This window comes from Carlito syrichta, unplaced genomic scaffold (genome assembly GCF_000164805.1).
Source record: "Carlito syrichta isolate Samal-C Ts95f unplaced genomic scaffold, Tarsius_syrichta-2.0.1 Scaffold308355, whole genome shotgun sequence".
Lineage (NCBI taxonomy): Eukaryota > Metazoa > Chordata > Mammalia > Primates > Tarsiidae > Carlito > Carlito syrichta.
In genome coordinates, this window is record NW_007252451.1 from 597,314 (window position 1) to 619,658 (window position 22,345).

Sequence of the window (22,345 nt, forward strand, 5' to 3'; positions counted from 1 at the left end):
ATCCATGAGGCTCAGAGAGACTCGATCACTCTCAGCTGAAGCAGAGCTACTGACTCCAGGACCACAGCTGGAATCAGGGACCTTAACCTCTGTGAAGTCATTCAGCTCCCTCCATCAGGAGTCTTCCTATGGTGTTGGACCCTTCGTTTTAACTTTCATGAAGATATTCAGTGTATCATACATTCCAAGTCTTTAAAGAATTCTAGAGCAGGGCCCGTCACTGGTAGAATGGACTGAAACCCTCTTCTTCAGCCCCAGGATAAAGGATGGAGTTGCACGTGCCAACATGAGAAAGTAAAGTATATGCTCTTGAGGCACTGAAGCAGGTAATTTCAGCTCTGAGTAGCAAGGAGGCTACTACAGAGAAAACGATAGATGTTAGTGGGAGGTATGTTAGGAGAAGGACTTGAGCGGAGAGAAGGAAGCAGAGACCAATGTTCCAGATAATCAAACAGCAGGATCCATGCAGGGCCGGAGGGCTTAAGCCCTGGGATTAAATGTTATGAGTACAGTGCCCCAGGAAGCAGAGGAAGCTGGACTGTTGGCCACTCAGTGGATTTCCTATTGGCTTATTGGGCGGAAATTCTTTCCACATATTCGTAAAATGATAAAACTAGTTTTCCATCTTGGAGAGGAGGTGGTAAGGGTGCTCAAGCTGCCCTTGTCTGTCCATACCTTCTGGCTTCAGGATGCCAGGATGCTCTGGTAAGGGCTTGGAGCTGGAGTCTAACAGCTGGAGATAAAATCCACTACAATATCGATGTACATTCCTAGTTAGGAATGTGTATCTCTGTAAGTTTCATTTTATTACAGTTTTCCTTCTTTGAACTATACTGGGCTTATCCACTCTACCATGCCCTTAAGCCTTCAGTGGCTCTAAGACCTTAGGATTTCACAGAGTAGAGACATTTCAAAAAATATTTCGGGGACTGATTTGTTTAAATTACAGTAGTAGCAGCATCAATTGTCATGACTATAACTTTTTTTTGTTGTTGTTGAGTTGGAGTCTCACTCTGTCACCCAGATTGGAGTGCAGTGGCCGCTTCCGGCCACTGCAGCCTCGACCTACTGGGCTCCGCCTCAGCCTTCCAAGTAGCCAGAATTTCAGGCATGCGCTACCACGCCTGGCTGATTTTTTTCTTATTTATTGTAGAGATGAGGTCTCGCTGCCCAGGCGGGTCTCGAACCCGCGGGCTCAGGCAATCCCCTCACCTCAGCCTCCCAAAGGCGCGGGATTACAGGCTGAGCCACCGAGCCCGACTACGACTATAGCTTTTAATATGACTATTATTTCATAGAAGAAAGGGCATTTTTTTCTCCAACAGGAATGATATAATCTCAGAATAAAAGACAGTTCTTTACATCAAATACATTTAATTTAATGAACAATTCTCTACTTTGTCCTTTGTTTTCTCATATTGATGTAGACTGGTGAAAATGTTACCAGGGAATGACATTGGTCTGTAGAGGATATTTGGAAATTAGGAATAGACATTGCTCTGGTTGCCTGTGCTGTATAACAGCTGTCCATTTAGAGAAGGATTTTGCTGCCACTGGCCACTTCTGTAGGATGGGGGCCAATGAAACCTCCTCTTTTCAGAACTCCTCTACTTCTTACCTCATTTTATTGGCTGTTTCTGTGGTTGCTTCAAGTCAAAGAGAAATTTGGAAGCACCTTTCTTTCATTTGTCACTGCTGCCAGGAGAGAGGTCACAGCTGGGAAAGAGATTTCTTCATCAAAATGTCAATGATGCTATGGTGGAGAATTGTTTTCTTGACCCTGCAGTAATTTTTATTCCTTGCAAATGTAGCTGTAGTGTTTTATGCAGGTAGTCAATTCTCAGTGATCTTTTCCTGGCTCATTAGCTCTGTCAATTACATAGGATAATCACGCATGCTGTTTGACCAGCCATCTCTCCAGTATCCACCACACACCTTCAGGTTATATGTGCTCAGGGAGGTCCAGCATTAACTCAAGATGGCAAGCAAACCAACATTAGGGGGGCTATTGGCAAATCACCTGCTTTCTTTGAACCCAAATGCACTGCAAAGTATACATGTTTTTGGAGGTGACTATGGTTTAGGGTCATCTGATATTCTTCCCTTAGTAATGACCACTAAGGTCCAACCACATATTCACCTTCAGTGGCATGATGCCACCAACACAAAAAGTCCATACACTGATATCTTCAACAGTGACACATTTGTAAGCTGTATTTGGGATACGTATGATTGTCTTATTTGTCTATTTACAGTCATACTGGAATGAACTATTTTTAATAGAATAGAGCTTTCTCTTTTTAAGACTTATAGCACCACTGTGAGTTACACTGCAATCATGTTAAAAAAAATAGCATAAGTTTGCAAATATGATTTTTCAGTCTTAAATTGACCTCTGAACTATGAGAGATTCTTTCACATAAACAACTTAAACAATTGGCTAGGGAGTAGGAAAAACAAACAGATAAAATGGAAGGAAATGGAAAAGGTCAAGAAAATAATAGAATATAAAACATAGAATTGAACACATATATTTGAATATATGTATCAGTGTATAATTGAAGCATGTACTGTATTTACACACAATAATAAATGTGTTTATATATTTATTTAATTGTTGCTTTTTGATAGTTGGGAGGTCAGATTGGAGCAGCAGTGTTATCAATAATATTTATATTTATGTTACAAAAAATGCTGTCAGCATTGTTATAAATGTCATAAGTAAATAATACTATTTACTTTAGGTGATGTGGATATTTGAGAGGTCAGATGGGAGCAGCAGAAATGTCAAAGCTGTGACTGAGATGACATCTTCTGACAGAGTTTCTTCACAAAAAAGACCTGTTAGCCCCTAGATTTATTCTGAGATTGATACTCTCCTCAGGTGTTTCATTAAGTACGTCCTCCTCCACAGGTGTTTGACAGATCAAAGTACAAATGAGGGCCAGTGTTGCTTCTGAACCAGAATTTCTGAAGGTACGGTCTTGCCTGACAGCCTGGGGTCACTGGTGAAAATTATAATCAAAGGGTCTGGGTAGAGCCTCTTATAACTTGCATTTGAATAGGGTGGAGGAAGTCATGAATCTTCTTAAGTTCATCATTTGGTTTATGACCAGAAGACTTTTCTTTGGAAATTGCTTTTTCTAAATCTATGTTCCCACTGAAACTCGAACTATCACTTCTTGGGTGGACATAAACTTTGGTATTTGTTAACTAGTGTGTCACAGCAAATAAGTTCTTCTTGGTAAGATTTCAAGCTGAAGGTGTACTGTCTAGAAACATTCAGTTTTGTTGAGTCAAAAACGTTTTAGCTCTTACAGATCACATATTCCAATCTCTTTAAAGCATCCCCATAGACACTTATGAATCAGCTTGCATATTTCTCGTGCTAGAGTGTTCTATTTCATTGTTAGAGCTTTCTAATTCACTTATTCTAAGAAAATGTGTTCCCTGGGATGTGGTGGTTCACATCTGTAATCCCAGCACTTCGGGAGACCGAGACGGGAGGATCGTTTGAGCCCCAGGAGTTTGATACCAGCCTGGACAACATACTGAGACCTCATCTCTACCACAAACAAACAAAAAATCAACCAGGCATGGTGGCACATGCCTGTAGTTCCAGCTACTTGGGAGGCTGAGGCAGAAGGATCACTAGAACTCAAAAAGTCAAGGCTGTGGTGAATCGTGTGATTGTGCCATTGCACTCCAGCCTGGGTGACAGAGTGATACCCTGACTAAAAATAAATAAATAATGTGTTTCAGAAAGTATAAGGATGGGATATTTCATTACAAAGTGGTTCTGTGGACCAGTCAGTTTGAAAATGGCGAACCATTATTTGTTTACTGCCATTTATCATTATCTCAACTTTGTCTCTTGGTCTCTTTTGTCATTTGTTTATTTGTTTCCAGTGCCTATGACAATGCCTGATAGTTTACAGCCATTTAGTTCATGTTTATTGAACAAAAAAATTATTATATCTGCCTATTGGTATCTCACAGTGAGATGAAGCCACTAAAAAGATCTGCAGAAATGACTTTTAAACCCTGCTTCTTCCCAACTTTATTGGCCATAAAACCTCCTTTTCTTGAATTGCCTTTACATGTTCCATGGAATACTGTTTGAAAAAACAGTGCTCTAAAGTTCTTTCCTGCTTTTGTTCACAACTTCCACCCACTGGACCTGTTTCTGATCTCCGAAAAAGACCTGGTTTTTTTCCTTCATGTGGTTGCCTCCTAGACTCCTGAGTTTTCTTCTCCAGGCAATGGCTTTGATTTCCCCAATCGCTGCACAGATGACAGAGTTTCTACATAACAACGTTTTCTAGTCTGACCATGACTTCTGTGTACTACTGCGCAGAATATGAGACCCAGTGAAAATGACATCTGACTTGGTGCTGGAACTGAGACACCTGACATAATCTGACTTTTTAGATAAATACTCAGTTAATTCTATTTCTTACACTGGAACATGCACATCTAGGCACACATCTACTGCTACTTTATTTATTTATTTACTTTTTGAGTTGGAGTCTCACTCTGTTGCCCAGACTGGAGTGCAGTGGCCACTCCCAGCCACCACATCCTAGAGCTGCTGGGCTCTGGCAATCCTTCCTCCTCAGCCTTCCAAGTAGCTGGAATTACAGGCATGCGCTACCACGCCCGGCTGATTTTTTGATTTATTGTAGAGATGAGGTCTCTCTGCCCAGGTGGGTCTCGAACCCATGGGCTCAGGCAATCCACTCACCTCAGCTTCCCAAAGGCGCAGGATTACAGGCTGAGCCACCGAGCCCGGCTTACTGCTACTTTAAAAACCAATTCAGACATCACCTCCTCCGAGAAGTCTACTCTTGAGCCTGTACTTACACAACAATTACTGTGATTCATTTAATTGCCCAATTATGTGTTTGTTCCTTGAAAGGATGATCCCCTTGAGGTCAGGCACTGTGTCTTATCTATAATTGGATCTCTAGAACCTGGCATATTTGCTAGGTCCTTAATAAGTATGTGTGGAAGAAATGAATGAATGGATGGATGGATGATGGATAGAAGACAGGTTGAACGTCTTTATAAGAAGATGACCCCTAGGGCAATGTTTCTGGCCTTTTGCTACCAAAAGTCCCTTTAAGTTTTTCCTGTTCTCCCCCAAATTGATTCTAAATTTGGAGAAGAGTCTGTTTACCAAGCTGCATTAAATACAATGTAGTTTACTTTCTGTGATTCAAGACAATGCCTAGTTTTGGATCAGCAAGAGACAAAAGGCACGACCATGACAGATGGTTTTCCAGCCAAGAGCAAAGCCTTTAAAGGTAGCCTTATGACACTAGTCAGTGTGAGGGTTGCTTCAGATTTGGGAATCCAGAGAACGCCTCTCCCACTACCTCCCAGTGCTGGCTGCCAGAGCACCAGAGACCAGGGACTGGAAACCGGTAACCTTGAGACTTTTCTGGGACCAGCACCTGGACTCACTTCAGCTTGTGCAGTTTCCACGAGCCAGCTTGTGGAAGAAGGTTACCGTCATTAGTGAGAGGGCTTCATCTTTCACTAGCTCCCCTATGAGGCAGATATGGCAGCCTTGAGATTTAGCTATGGGCAGTTGTGACCGAGCTCCTACAGCGTGGGCCAACTCATTGCTGATTTGGCCCTCTAGGGAAAGACCTAGAGGCAATGCCAGGTCAAGCAAGCTCACGGCATAACTGTGGAGTCCCCATCTCCCCTGCTGAAACAGCTCGCCCCTTTCCAAAGACCCTGCTTGTTTCCAGTATCAGGCTAGAATCTGCTCTCACAAGTGGCAGGACTGATGGCTTCTCCAGCAAATTCCTGGATAGCCTGCCGTCACCCTTATGGCAGCATTTTTCTAACTTGGAGTCCTCCCTAACTCTAGCTCAAACATGCTGCCTGCAGGTTTTGGGTTGTGGAAATGGCAGAGATTTTACCTTTCAGTTCTTATCCTACTTCCTGTGTCCTGCAAGACATGGGAGAAACGCGACACCTGACCAGGAGGACCCCAACAGTACACACTGGAATAATTTTATTCTCTACTGTTTGTTAGAATGCCAATTTAATCCCCAGAAGAGAAGGCTGATACTTTTTTTTTTGAGTTGGAGTCTCACTCTGTTGCCCAGACTGGAGTGCAGTGGCCACTCCCGGTCACCACGGCCTCGACCTACTGGGCTCCGGCAATCCTTCCGCCTCAGCCTTCTGAGTAGCTGGAACTACAGGCGCGCGCTACCACATGCCCGACTGATTCTTGATTTATTGTAGAGATGAGGTCTCGCCAAGTTGCTCAGGCGGGTCTCAAACCCGCGGGCTCAGGCAATCCACTTACCTCAGCCTCCCAAAGTCGCGGGATTACAGGCTGAGCCACCGAGCCCGGCTGGCTGATACTTTTTTAAAGGTTATTTTGTGAGTTTTTTTGTTGACCAGTTATAATCATATACAATGATATGGTACACAATGATTTTAGGATATATGCAGATGGTATAGAACGACTGAATTAAGCTAGCTAATATATCCATCATCTATTTATTCTTTTTTTAAAAAAGGCTCACATCTTGGAAAAGTTTCAGGGTGATGCTACAATGGTTTGTACTCAGGGCCTCTGGAGGAATGCTTGTTATGTTTGAAAAAGGCACAGTTATTATCATTATTGTTTTCTCAAATCTGGGGCTAGGAAGCAGAGATTTCCTTGGATGTGAGATGTAATATTTTTCCGGTAAGAAGGTGCTAAGTAGCATTTGAGTGAACGTTGACTTGGGGGACCCTTGGGAAAATGTTCATGAGGGCTCCTGGAACCTGCTATATGACAATGTTTCCTTCTTAGAAAAGTGGAGGGTGCTAGTGAATTGGACTAGCCCCCGTAAGTAATGTATGTTAGTCAAGATGGTTGCAACTTTTCCTGTCTGTACTAAGAGAAAATGAAACATCACATTTAAATGATCCGCTTGATGCTTTTTTAGTTTTAGAACTCTTGCTTACTTTTTCTTTTCTTTTTTGATCACTTACATCACCATAATATGTTTTCCAGAAAAAGCAAATGAATATTGAATGAGATCTTACTGAAGGAGAAGGACTATGGGATTCTGCTTTGGGAAGAGGTTTAAGTAATGTTCACAACAGTCTTGGAGTGGCGTCCCCAGGAAACAATATAACATGGGTCAGAATGTTCACTCTTTGCTGAAATAATAGTCCAGAGAAAGGAACTGGCGGTAGTGGGAAACTGCCAGGAGAGGTGGGGGTGGGATTGGCAGTTGAGGGAAACTGCCAGGGGAGGGAGGGGCACACCTCATCAACAAGGGTACCTGCATAATGAACGTTTGTATAACTAACCCTGAATTGCACCCCACATCTTTAAAATTAAAAAAAATTAGTCGAGGTATTTCTGGCAAGCCTCCTGTAGGATTCAGCATCCCTCGTTACCTGGTTTCCAACCTCCAACTATGAGCAAACAATGCCAGTCTAGGGTGCAGGCCATTTGGACAATTGTCATTATCCACCTTCAGGCAGAACCAGTATTTTCCAAATATTGTCTAGATGTTGAATTTGATAGGAATGAAAGTATCTGTGAAATCCTTTGACTGACCTTTGTCACTTGGTGTCTTGAGGTTTCAATATATGATGAAGAGAGTACAACAATGACTGAGGAGGAGTCCCTAGTTCTGGCTGATCTCACCGTAGGCAGTTAATTGGTTTGTGCCTCATGTGAACTCCATAAACTCACTCTTGACCTTTCAACTAATGATGGTATGCTGGATCGTGAAAATGGTTAATTTCTTTTGGGTTTAGGTCCCGGAATATTCAAGCATAGTGCCAGGCTGTCTTCCCAGTGCGCCTCACCCGGCATCAAATGCCTTGTCTTTTGTTTCAGTTCAACCTACTGGCGGGTCGTGGCTTTGGACACAAACACACTGTTCCGGGTCTCTTTGGACATGGTATGGGCAAGAGGTCAGCTGCAGTTGCACTTCCAGACCCAACACAATTCTACGTCACTGGGTAGAGCTCTCAGGACAAAAAGACCCAGAGCCCACGGAGGGAGTCTCCAGCACTCTGGATTTTGTCCCCAAGCCCTGGTCCAAGGACCCCAGCCAGGTTAACTCGGGTCAAGTGGAGTCTGGCAATGATTCTGTTCTGCCTGAGAGCTTTGTCTGAGAGTTTTAGCTAATGCTGGATTTTTGACTCTGATATTATTCTTTGAGTTACTCAGAAAGAAGATCCTAATCTTGCTGGGGAAATGTGATTATGTCTGAGTCATTACACGCGTGGGCCATTTTTAATCAAAAAAAGTTGTTAAACTTTTGCAGAATTGGCTGAAACAGAGCTTGGCATATTCATTTAGACATGACCACTTTGAAGTCACATGATTTGAGGCAAGTTGTCAATTGATTTCCTAGCTTTCAAAATATCACATCTATAGTAATGTGTGGAACTGACATGCAAACCCTGGCACTGACTTCATCGTATGGTTAGGGTGGCATAGGGCTGAAAGCAGGTAAGATCTAGGGATGAGCCGGGCTCGGTGGCTCAGCCTGTAATCCCTCACCTTTGGGAGGCTGAGGTGAGTGGATTGCCTGAGCCCGCGGGTTCGAGACCCGCCTGGGCAACTTGGTGAGACCTCATCTCTACAATAAATCAAAAATTAGCTGGGTGTGGTAGTGCACGCCTGTAGTTCCAGCTACTTGGAAGGCTGAGACGGAAGGATTGCTGGAGCCCCCAGCAGGCAGAGGCTGCGGTGGCCGGGAGTGGCCACTGCCCTCCAGTCTGGGCGACCGAGTGAGACTCCAATTAAAAAAAAAAAAAAAGAGATCTAGGGAGGCAGGATTCCCGCTTCACATGGTAAGTTGGGGAGAGAGAACCTGAAACATCAGTGGCTTGTTTATAAGACCACAGAGTAGGCATGAATCAAAGTACTCATAGTAGTGAAAAACCTGGGCTGAAATGACCTTGGATCAGCAACCTGGAGAATTTCAGCTTAGAAAACAAATAAACAAACATATATCAGGACCTATGTTATTCAGTTTTCTTGTGAACATCAAAGATGTAGATTTTTCAGAAATGACAATGCCACGAGGAAACGAAAGTGGTTATGTGTGTATTTTCTTAGCATGTGTGTGTATTTTCTTAGCAGAAACGGGGAAAATTGAAATATAATTATTATTTAAACTTTTTACTCTTTTAAGGTTTAGAAGTAACTTAATTTAGGTGGATGAAAGAAGTATTATACCTTGAGATGCTGGTAAGTTGCTCATGTTTGGTGTTTTAAATCTATCTGCATGAGTTTTTTCAGCCTCCTATTATACAATTGACTAATCGAATTTAGTAATCGATGCTTTCCTTAATTTGTTTCCAGAGGAATTATGGATTACTGATCTCCAGGAATCCAACTTCTCTTACTTCTCCCTAGGGCAAAACTGGAAAATGTACAAACCACTTAGGATGGGGCAAAACTGTTACATCTTTGGGGCCCTGTGGCTTCTTCCTCCTCTTCCCTAAACTTCCCAGCACACACTTTTCTGTTGGAATGGCCTAATCAGTTTAGCTTCTCTGGGTTGCTATTATTCCTAGTGTTTGTTTCTGAGCTTATCACCTAGGACTGGCCTTGTGTTTAAGTTCTCCCAAGATCTAGAATCCTGAGTGGGTAATATCACATACGATGTGTCAAATTTCTTATTATCTCACAGAATGAAGCAATTCTTTAGGGGACTCAAGGTAATGTAAGTCATAGAGTGGGAAGAGACACTGCCAAACCCAGTGGCTTGTAACCTGAAATTCATGGTAGTAGTTTGGGAATTCCTGAGATGGGAGAGGACCTTGCAAAAAATTTCCATCCATATTGCATGCTTACTGAAGATAAGCCACTGTAATTCCCTTTGAACACCAGGTGGAGTAAACATAAGTATGTATACAAGTACCAGGATGAGGTTCTTCAGGCCTACAGCAGTATCAAGCGTCTTTTCTCGGGCTGGAATTCCATCACTTGAGAGTGATAAGACTCATTTGTGTAGAGTGGTAACACAGCTGGGCCATGACACATGTTTCAAATCGCTTTAAAAAATGGGAATACAAATTCACTCACACCAAATGCAATTCTGTTTGGAAAGCAAAACCCTGATATATATGAATTGCACTGGGTCAAAACAATAAAAAGTTTAAAGAGGCAAAAAAGACAAGGACAATCTTGATGTAGTTCAATGAAGAAATTTTATGAGGAAGAACCTGAGCCTAGTCATTGGCAAAGGAAGCACCAAGATTAATTTAAAATAAATCCCTTTTTTTTTTTTTTGCTTTCAAATTGAGAAAATAAGTCAAGGTAAAAAACAATCTAGATTTTTGCTTATTCTTTTCCTATCTGTCTTCACATATTTAAAATATCAGACATCTGGCCGAGTGCAGTGGCTCATGCCTGTAATCCCAGCACTTTGGGAGGCCTAGGCAGGAGGATCGCTGGAGGCCAGGAGTTCGAGACCAGACTGGGCAACATAGAAAGACCTCATTTCTACAAAAAATACAAAAATTAACTGGGAGTGGTGGGATGCACTTGTAGTCCCAGATACTTGGGAGGTTGAGGTGGAAGGATCGCTTGGTCCCAGGGATTTGAACCTACAGCCTACAGTAAGCTATGATGGTGCCACTATGCTCTAGCCAGGGGGACAAGAGTGACACCCTGTCTCTAAAAAAAACTAAATAGCGTAAAAATAAAATATCATACATTTACTTTTTTTTTTTTTTGAGTTGGCGTCTCACTCTGTCGCCCAGACTGGAGTGCAGTGGCCGCTCCCGGCCACCGCAGCCTCGACCTGCTGGGCTCCGGCGATCCTTCCACCTCGGCCTTCAGAGTAGCCGTAATTACAGGCATGCGCTACCACGCCCGGCTGATTTTTTTGATTTATTGTAGAGATGAGGTCTCGCTGCCCAGGCGGGTCTCGAACCCGCGGGCTCAGGCAATCCACTCACCTCAGCCTCCCAAAGGCGCGGGATTACAGACTGAGCCACCGAGCCCGGCTACATTTACTTTTAAATATTTAAGATATTATACATTTATTGGCTCTTATGCATCAGGACACACTTTTATGACTCCCCAAACAAATAATCTCTGGTGAAGGAAAGAGTACAACTTGTTTGTTTAGAAAAGTTTCAAAAGGTTATTGGACATGGGGTAACCACAGGCTGCATGTTGTATGCTTGACAACTTAAATGCACATTTTTCAGATCTACAATTCTACCTGAGTCTCATGCCTATTTCTGCCTTTATCTCTTCCACCTTAGTCTACCCCAGGAGCTTTAGAGAAACAAGGAAGGATGATTTGTCAAAGCAAATGGATCAATTTGCCTACTTAATCCACTCAACGCTCCCTGGAAGGCTTCAAATCCACTTGTCTTTCTGAACAGAGTGAAAAACCAGACCCCTCTAATGACTCTCCATGGCTGAACTCAGCAGCTATCTTCAGAGTCTGGGCTAAGGACAGCCTGGGGAGTTTCACTGTCAAGGAAAAGCCATGTTACTGGAAGAGTGCCGATTGACTTCAGGGAAATTTCCAAAGTCTTCCATGTTCTTGACTCTAAGCCTTCAGATGTCTCATCCAATGAACATCAGAACTCAATTTGATGATAAAATGGTTAAAAACAAATTATCTGTGGGGAAAAAATTGCCTGTGATTTTCTGCATATTGAGATTGAAATTGGATAATCCTATTCTGTAGCTTATCACAGAGGTAGTTAACTCTGAAAGCACACCTTCTTTTTAAAGACCAATAGTCAATATTGCAGGTGATTTTAGGGGGAGGAATTGCAGATCGGGGTTCCCTGTGGAGAAAGAGATGCCTGTGCTTTGTTCTTGATTGATAAAACTCAGGCTGAGATGGTGGACTTGCATTTTCCCTCTTCCTGGGGTCTTGTTCCCTCATTCTTGGCTTAAATCCTGCCTTCCTGTAGATCTTAGCTTAAATGTCATGTCTTTGGGAAGATTGTCCCTGATTAACTCCAATCAACTGTTCTGCTACAACGAAAGCCAGGTTCACATTGAGTCTATTGATCTGTTAGTAACACCACTGAGCCACGAGCTTCTTGAGAGCTTGGACCACTTTCATCTCTCTAACCCCAGCTCCTAACACCTTACCTGGAAAAGTATAGCTTTTTAGTAAGTAGTTGACACATGATTGACTGAATGAATGGGTGAACAAATGAACATCTTTGTGAGACTGACTTTCCCAAGTTTAAAGTAAAATGGGTTTGAATTTAGAAAGTTCTTTTTCTTGTGAGCATTTGTATGCACATAAAAAGGGACCTATCACTTAGCTCGAATCCGACCTTTTAGGGGAAGAAACAAGATGGAAAGAAACCAAGTCCCAAGGATCATTATTACTCAACAAGAAAACACAATGATCATGTTGAAACCAGGATCTTGAAAATAGGCAAAGTGGGATGATGTGTGTAATGATATCTTCATAAAATCAAAACTCAATTATTATCCAGAATGTTAAAAAAAAAGCATAAATCTCATTACCCTAGTTAGGTGCAATTTTACCTCAAATATTTCTTTTTGTTGTTGTTTTTCACTTTTACTCCTGTTGTTAAATTTGATATTTATGTTTAAGACAGTTCATTAGGATAAGCATAACTGTTATCCTATACCAAGATAACTGCAAACAGTGAGTGTTCCCATGACTTCCTAGTGAATTATTCATTCTCTGAGCTTTGGAGGGTAGAATTCTAGAGTGTATGTAACTCACCAGTATGGCCACAGTCTCCCAGCATATGTCTGAATTGGAGTAATTGAATGGAGGAATGTCAGAGCTGGTCATCCAGTCCAGTTCTACCATCTCACACATGAGGACACAGAGTCTGGGAGGGGAAAAATGGCTACCCAAGGTCTCTCCATAATTTGTGGAGAAGTCAGCGCCATGTCTCAGTTCTGCTGAGTTTTTGCTTAAGCCCTCCATTATCATGTGGGCAAATTTTGGGATCTGCAGAGGTTTACCCCAGGATCATAAGACCCCAGCCTATAGGACTAACCAGTCTACTTTGAGAAACCTGAGGGCCAGCATCGGATCTCCATGAGGGTTTTAATCAGGACGGTGATCATCTGAGAATTCTTTCCCAATGGATACAGAGAACAGGGGCTAAGAAAAGTCCCAGCTGGAGCTGGCAAAGATGTAGTAACTGAAATATGTTCTTTTATCTTGCTTGCCAGCCCAGTCAGCCCCCACTCTCTCCACATTCTTTTCCTTCTCATCTCAACATTCTCCAATTCAAGTGGGACTAAATAAAATGGTTGCTTGTTTGTTTTACCAAGGTGTGAGAGGCTTCCCAGCTTTGTTTTTTTCCATGTAAATAATCATCATGCCAGGACACTCAGGTAGGATTTCCAAAAATTAGTTGGAGGAGTAGCTGGTCATTTCCTGAAATTTCCCCCCAAATTTCTAAATATCCCATACATGTGGCAGGATGAATACATGCACACATACCCATCAGTATGAAAGGGCGACCCAAATATATAACAGGGTGAATACACGCATAGATACACACATACACACCACACACACATCACATACACATCACTGCACGGCACACTGCACACGCCGCATATATACCACACACCACAAAACATACGCACACCACACACACGCTAAACACATCTGTACACATACCCCCCCCACTACACATGTGCTGCATACACACTACATATGCATAACACACACATACACACACACATCACACCACACATATCCTCACTTACATGCCTATGGATGACAGATCTGAAAACACAGCAGAAGGTAGAAACACAGCACAGGTCCTCAGGCCACAAAGAGAGAAGCGGTGTGGCCTGATGGAAAGCATGTGTCTTTAGAACTGGGTTCTAATTACAGCTGTGCTACTTACTGGCTACTGTCCTTCAGGGAATTTGTCAATATCTCTGAATCACAACGATCTCATTTGTGAAACAGGCACATCACACTTACCCCATAAGGTTGGTGTGAGAATCGAATGGAAAGAAGGTGTGCACTCTTCCCAACATGGTACCTGGGCTTAAGCTCTCTACTCCTGTACTATCATTGACCCCGTGGACATGCATCTCTATTCTTGGCAATGAAGTTGTTTTCCATGTGTTGTGTAACACCTAGAGATTCCATGTATGCTTATCATCCTCAAGGTGCACACATTGACACTGACCTCAAGATAATGATAATGACCAAAGTCAGTCCATTGTGCAGTGTTGATTAAAATATACCACTGAGGTGTCCAATGAGCACTTTTCTCCGTGTGACTCTTCTAAAAGGCCTGGAGGAGTAACGGACGTATGCCTGGATTCTGATGCCATAAACCATGGAAAAGGGCTGGATGAAATGAAGGAGACACCTCTACAATATATGGGGGACAGACCCCAGTCTCCGAAAGGGGACTTGCCTCTCAAAGAGTACCTCTGCCTCTTTTGGCATACCCCTTGTCATAACAATCAGGTTAAAACGGTTGTTGTCCTTCACACAATACATTTTACAGTTATACAGAAGCCTTCCCCTTTGGTATCCTCTTGTAAATCTTAAGTCTACAATGCATTTTGTCTAACATGTCCACTCTTACCCCTCCAGTCTACTCTCCACAGGCAGCCAAAGCAATCTCTTAAAAATCTAAATTAGATCATGCCACCGCCTTCTATCACGTCTCCTAGAATGTAATACATAAACAAGGACTTACAGGATGGCACTCCCAGCCCCGTCAGCTCCAGTTGACAGCCCTTTTCCCTGCTTACTGTGCTCTACCACTTGGGCCTTTTTGTTCTTTTTCTAACACACTAAACTCTCTTCCACCTCAAGGGGTTTGTTCTAGCTATATCTTTGCTTTAGCTTTCTCTTCTCCTGATTACTTGCATACAGGGTCCTTTGAGCACTCAACGTGAATCTTCAGAGAGGCCGTCTCTGACAATTCTATCTGCAGTCATTCTGTCTGCTCTCATGTGTCTGTTTCCTTCATAGCACTCACAGGTTTTGGTCAATTGTCTACATTGCTCACTCCCTTGAAATGTCAGCTCCTGGAGCACTTGGATTCATTACTGGATCCTCAACATCTGGTATACTTGAGCAACTTTTTTTTTGTTTGTTTGGTTTTGAGACAGGGTCTCACTCTGTTGCCCTGGTTAGATTGCGGTGGCATGGCTCACTGCAGGTTCTATTGAGCTTCTTGCTCCAGTCTCTGGAGTAGCTGGGATTATAGGAGGCTACCACCGCATCTGTCTAATTTTTACTTTTTAAAAACTTTTTGTAGAGATGGAGTCTCACTATGTTGCCCAGACTGGTTTCAAATTCCTGGCCTCAAGCAATCTTCCTGTCTCAGTCTCCCAAAGTGCTGGGATTATGGTCATGAGCCACCACCATGCCTGGCCTTGTATAACTGTTGAATAACTTAATGAACAACAACTCAAGCTCAGACACAGATTTTAGTCAGAGCACAAACCAGAAGAGAAAAATATACTCTTTATTACCAGGACCCTTTTCTTAAGTCTTCCTTTTATTTCCAATATAATTTTTATGTGGAGATAGTTGATGTCCACATTGATGGCTCATCTAACAACCTAGCCTTGACATTTCTGGATCTCCTCCTCCAAACATGAAAATGTTTGCTTTTGGTCTACTTCAACTACCTACTTCTACTTTTGTAATCTGAAATTCCAACAATCCACCTGTGGTCATAAACTTTTTGCCTTCTAGTTTACTTGCTTTCATTCCACTTGGAGACCCAAGGCATGAGAATTCTCACTGGTAACTGAGCCAGGGTTCAGGAAGCCAAGACATCAAATCAATGTGCAGAACATCTGCACATCAGGAGTCAGGGATACAAAGCATGGGTGCTCAGGACGTCTAGAAATAACCTGGATACTAGTACTTGGTCAAGCCAGCAATTTTAACCCCAGCGGATACACATTTAGGGACAGGGAAGACGCACAACATCAAAACCATGGACATACAGGCAGGTAAAGACACGAACTGGAAGACTGACATGAGGAACCAGAAATAATACTTAGTGACTTATTGATCTTCCCAGCCATTGACAGAGGAGAGGGAACAGGAATGGAGTTGGAGTTATTCTTGGAAACTCAGAGCTCTCTCTATCAATTTTGACAACGTGACTTCTGACTATTACCAGTGATATTCTTCCCTTCAATTCTCCAATAGGCAGTTTTCAGTTTTCATCCTGCTGGGCCTCTTGGCTACATTTGACTTTGTGGGTGGGCTCCTCCTTCTGAAAGTGTTATCTTCTCTAAGATTTTATGACATCGCATTCCCTAGTTCTCTTCTGAACACTTTGCTGCCTCTCTGTCTCTCAAGTAGTCCTCTTTTTTTTTTACCTTCCATCTGGTATTCCTCAAGGTCTGCCCTGTGCCTTCTCATCACTTAATTTTACATAGTCTCTACAGTGGTCTCTTTTACTGTCATGACTTCTTCAAGTACTCGTGGCTACCAGATCCATGTCGCTTGCACAGTTACTTTATGCCTGAGCTTCAGAAGTGTATGTTCAACAGCCTTTTGGATATCTCTTCCTGGATGTCTCCCAGGTTCCTCAAGCTCAACATGTCCCAAACTGAATTCCCAGTCTTCCCTTCCCAACCTCCTTTCATTCTCATATTGCTTATTTCGGTTCTATCATCCACTGAGCCACCCAAGCAAAAAACCTAGAAATCAAAATTAACTGGTTCCTCTCCTTACAACCCACATCTATCATTTTATTCATTCATTCAACAACTTTAATCAAGTCCTGTGATTCACCAGGTATTGTTCTCATTATGGGCTAAACAATGGTAAGTAAAACAGATATAATTCCTATCCCAATGAAGAATATAAACTACTGGCTGACTTCGCCTCCAAAGTGTTTTTTAACTGTCCTTTTTCTCTCTCTCTCTCTTTTATTTTTTACTAGCAGTAGCTGGTGTGTAATACATGTTCAATTAATCCTTATTGAATGAATGAATACATGAGGATGTAACTATCTGAACATCTGCTGCCTACGTAGCACAGAATGTGACACAGCAATCTGGTGTCATTAAAAATACGTCTAAGCACACATTATGAATCAATAGAAGCCAAAACATCTGGCCAATTTAGCTAGAAAATCTCCAATGAAGCATTAGTATGTTTTATATGTGTTATGCAAACGCTCAGATGGTCAGGGCTTCCGTGGAATTGACTGGGTATTTTCGCACAGCGTAGGCTCAGCCAGACCAGTCTTGATCTCTCCCAGGGACACATTATTTCTCTGAATTGCACATATGGCTCACTGACTTCTAGAGTTGAGCATAAGTACAAACTCTGAATGCTTGCAACTACTTTCATCAGCTCAGTCATTTCCAAAATGTTATTAGAGCCACGTGGCTATTTATGAACACCAGCAGACATTCACTGGCTCTTCAATCTGAAGACATCAATGCGATTGAAATTATTCATGCTGAAGAATAGCACAGAGGGGTTACAGCCAGGCAAAACTCAGGCATCATAAGGAATATACAGTATGGTTAAACAACAAGAATAATATTGGCTAATAATGATCTCATCTTTCATAGTAACTATTTGATGACACCAGCAAATATCTTTAGGAAATTAGCAAAGAAATAGTTCAAATATTCCTATACAATTTCACCAGATCAACCAGTAATAGAATAAAACCATAGTCTTCCCAATTATAAGTAGCAAGGTCAGGTACAACTGAGAATAGAATAAGGAATTATCTCAATTCCCGCAGTCAGCTTAAATGGAGAGAGCTTTCAAAAATAATAATAAAATAAAATAAGATAAAAAACGAAGAAAGGGAACTTTAAGTAGAATTACTGAGGTATTTAGGATAAGGCATGCATCTTCTCTTGAAGTTACTGGCGTTCAGACTCAAGTTACCAACAGGCAGAAGCAGCAGAGAGGGCTCTGCTGGCTGGCCATGCACCCACTCCAGGAAATATCCTGGATCATTATTTTATATCATAGCAAACTGTGCCATGCACACCAATTCATAGAGGGAAAGAAATAGGCATTGCAATCATTTATGACTTGTGTGGGTATAATAATTTCTTGGGAAATCAAACACTCACAAAACAAATAGTATAAGACCTAATGGTCAACTCTTGCAGGGCATGCAGGCTAGCAGCTTTTCCCAGGGAAATCTGACCCATGCACTGTTTCATAGCTCCTTCCCATGGATTCCAATAAAAAACTGGAAGACCATCTTGATTCAGAGTACCCCATCAGTCTTTCAAATGCAGAAGAAAGACTTTCAGCATTTTAACCTTTTCTGTTTTACATTTCTTTAAGCACACAGATCTTGCTTATCTACAAGTGAATGAGAAATATTCAGGTCTATGGATTTTAAAAATTAGCCTTTATATGTCTTCAAAAAGCTCCAGACATTATTGGCTGGGTCTGTATACTTTGGAATACTTTCAGCTTCTTCTTGGCTCAGGCTTATGTCAGAAATTGTCAGATAAGTCTTAAATACTGGCTCCCCCCGCCCACCATTAATTTCTTTTCAGAAAAAGCACAGTGGAGCCGTATCATTTAACTTGCCTGACTTCAACTATATGAGCTCTGTCTAAATGGTTAAAGGGAAAATCTATATTAGAGCAGGTGACTTTGCCAAGGCTGTGAACCAGCATTATGGTGAGGACAGAAACTCTTTGTTCACCTTGGTTCTTGACCTTGTCCAGCCTCAGTTCTCTAGTGGCTCTCAGAGACGGAGCATCTCATTGAGTTTAGCATGATTCTAATATTGAAAGAAAGAATTTTAAACATAATTTTGGTTTTGACGATCTACTCTTTTTGAACTTACATTGTAGCCCCGTCCTTCACACAAGATGCAAATTCACGCTTCATAAAAATAGGATTCTGTGGGTGGCTTTGAAATTGTATGCTGCTCTTGAACTCCCTAACTCTGGGCATCACATAATGCTGTTTTCATATTTCCAAATCAGCAGCGTCCTCCCGATTCTGACTCTCAGAGGACAGCACAGACCTGCTGACAGCCAGCTACCTACAAAGGGGCATTCTCTTGCACTTGACCCTCCTTTAGTTTAATAACAGCAGGCTTATCTTTTCCAATATGAGTTAATTTTTTTGCGGTAAGATTACAATTCAGTTTCACATGACATTTATTATTAGCTAGGTTAGAAAAAACAACCACACAAATGAAAAGGGAGAGGGTGTTAAGAACCCTTTGGCATTTCTGGCATTTCCTGAAATTGCATAGAGGTTAATTCTGACCTGAGGAGATAATGGAGATACGTTTGATCATTTGCAATTATGGTGATCAGTCAAGAAAAGGTTAAAGATGAATCAGTTTTCTCTGTGGTGTCTGGGTTGGAGATGCACGCGAGCATGCATTTGCGGCTAACCAGAAGCAGGCAGAGAGGACTTACATTCTGTTTCCCCACGATGTTATCGAAGGGCAGTTCGGGGCTCCAGGATCCTTCTGTGAACGTCGCCCCACTGTTTCTTCGGTCTGAGGGGCTCACGGACTCCTTGACGATATCTTCAGGCAAGGTCAGCAGACTCTCCTCAGGCTGCTTAATTAAATAGGTCTCTATATTATGCTTCCTCAAGAATTCGTTCCTCTCTTTACCATGACCCTCTTCCACGTTATAGTCACCGTTGAGGCAGTCCAGTGTGGCTTTGGAAATGTGAATCCTCCTGTATGTACAAGGCATAGGTCATTACACATTCCTGATGTTGCCTGCAAAGGCTATAGCTGGTTTTTTTTGTCCTGTGCAAAGCCAACATCAGGGCTGCACATGGGGTGCTGTTAGGAACATGTCCTCAAGGACAATACTTGTCCTCCCAAAAGGTGGAAAGAATAAGAGAAAATAGAAGCATGAATCCATGAGTAGGGTCTCAGTGACTTTACCCCAGGGAACACTGTAGCCTTTAATAAAATACAACCTTGCTAAGCCACAACTAAGCAAATCTTTTGGCTTTTCTTAGGACTGTCAGCCTGATCCCAGTACACATTAAGAATAAGTGATTTTTTCAGTGGTGTTGACTATTTTGGAAATACAAGTGATATAAGTATTTCTGATCCTCATTTGCAATTATTGTCCAAATCACATGCAACAACAGTTCTCTTATCATCTTGGAACTTTTCCTATCATTTCAGTTTTCATATATTTGTGCCTTGCTTCCTCAACTTGTTTATAATCTTTTTAAGAACAAGGGCAGGTCTTAAAATTCCTAAAGCTACATTGAGGGTCCTTTGGAAAAACCACTGTAAGTTATAATTTCCCCAAAGCATGTGTATTACAAAAAGCAGAGAACAAAGCTGTGGACACGGCCAGCCTGGCTGCTGGCTACGCTAACTCACAAGTGAAATGACTCATTGCTGCACAATTGTCAGCCTCTGTAGCTCATGACTCAAGTTTCTTTTTTAGCAAAATACCATATGACATCTGGACCTTCAGGATCAAACTTGATTCTTGGAAACTTTACATGGCAAATTCTTCTGGGGAAGAGTTTTCCCTTTCCTCATAACTATCTAACTCAATCAGTCAGACTACGTACAGTACTATACTGTGATCTGCATAGACTGGCAAGGTGGTTATAACATGGATTTTGTTGCTAGATCACTTGTATTCAAACCCTAGCTCTACCATGTGGCAGCTGAGAGACCGTGGACCAATTGCTTCACCTGTCTGAGTCCATTTTCTCACCTGTGAAATAAGAAATATAATAGTACCTATCTCACAAGGTCATGCTGAGTATTATAAGAGTTGATTCATTGTAAGGTCAAAACAGTGCACGGTACACTGTATACACTATAAAAGCAAACACTTAAGTTATTAGGAGAATTCTAAAAACTGCCATCATGATCCCATTACTATTATGTATTCCGTGCCTCCTCAAAACTTACAGGAGATAGACTAACTTCTGAATAAGGCCTCCAAGGCCTTCATTCTCTGGCCCTGTCACTTCAAAGCTCATTTTCTGACACTCCTTCAATATAGCCCCCTATGCTCTCTCAAGTAATTGGCACTTTTCCCAATTCAGTGTGCTATTGCATGCTTGCTAATAGTTTCCTACACCTGGATTCGGCTCAGAAGTCATTTCCCTAAGCCGACTTTGGTGTTTCTTTGCATGAATGAATGCTTAATACTTTTCTTGCCTTTTGTAATTCCAAAAACAATATATCAAAGGAAGCAAAGAAGTTAAAAAATATTTTAGAGTGGAATTTTAAAATACATTGTACTTTTTTTGTGGCTATTGTGAGTGGAATTGTGTTTTTTATTTGGGTTTCTGTTTGTTTATTATTGGTGTAGAGAAATGCGATTGTCTTTTGTACATTTATTTTGTATCCTGAGACTTTGCCAAAGGCCTTTATCAATGTAAAGAGGCCTTTGACAGATTCTCTTGGGCTTTCAAGGTACACAATCATATCATCTGCATAGAGAGATAACTTGACTTCCTCTTTTCCTATTTGAATACCTCTGATTGCCTCCTCTTCTCTGATTGCTCTAGCCAGGACTTCCAATACTATGTTGAACAGGAGGGGTGAGAGTGGGCAAATGAAATACCTTGGCATCTTCCTAACCAGAGACGTGAAAGACCTTTACAATGAAAATTACAAAACACTGCTCAAAGAAATCAAAGCTGACACGAACAAGTGGAAAAATATCCCATGCTCATGGATTGGAAGAATCAACATCATGAAGATGTCCATCTTACCTAAGGCAATCTACAAATTCAGTGCAATACCCATTAAATTACCAACAACATTCTTTTCAGACCTAGAAAAAACAACACAGAAATTCATATGGAAACACAAACGTCCAAGAATAGCCAGAACAATCCTCAGCAAAAAAAAAAAAAAAAAAAAAGCAGGTGATATCACAATACCAGACTTCAAACTTTACTATAAAGCTACAATCATCAAAACAGCTTGGTATTGGTACAGGAACAGGCATATAGATCAATGGAACAGAATTGAGATTCCGGAAGCAAAACCTCAATTTCTCAACCAACTCATCTTCGACAAAGCCCCCACCACCTACTACTGGGGAGAGGAGAACCTATTCAGTAAATGGTGCTGGAAAAACTGGCTGACCACATGCAGAAGATTGAAACAGGACCCCTATCTATCCCCATGCACAAAGGTTAACTCCAAATGGATCAGAGACCTAAATGTAAAACCTCAAACCATAAGAACCTTAGAAAAGGAAGGAAATACTCTCATGGAAATCAGAACTGTCATCCAATTCCTGTACAAAACCCAAAGCCTACAGGTCATAAGAGAGAAGATAGACAAATGGGACCTTATTAAATGGACAAGCTTCTGCAAAGCCAAAGAAACCATCAAGAGAGCAGGGAGACAGCCTACAGACTGGGAAAAAGTA

The 22,345-nt window shown here is 41.8% G+C and overlaps 1 protein-coding gene across 1 annotated transcript in view; it reads right to left on the reverse strand.

The window, feature by feature from the left end:
* Positions 1-22,345, reverse strand: part of ADCY8 (adenylate cyclase 8) — a gene marked incomplete at its 5' end in the record, with an annotated part of 226,442 nt that overhangs the window by 100,606 nt on the left and 103,491 nt on the right. Inside the window, one exon of the mRNA XM_008065444.2 lies at positions 19,382-19,652. Coding sequence (XP_008063635.2) covers positions 19,382-19,652 — 271 coding nt within the window. The remainder of the gene's footprint in view (positions 1-19,381; positions 19,653-22,345) is intronic.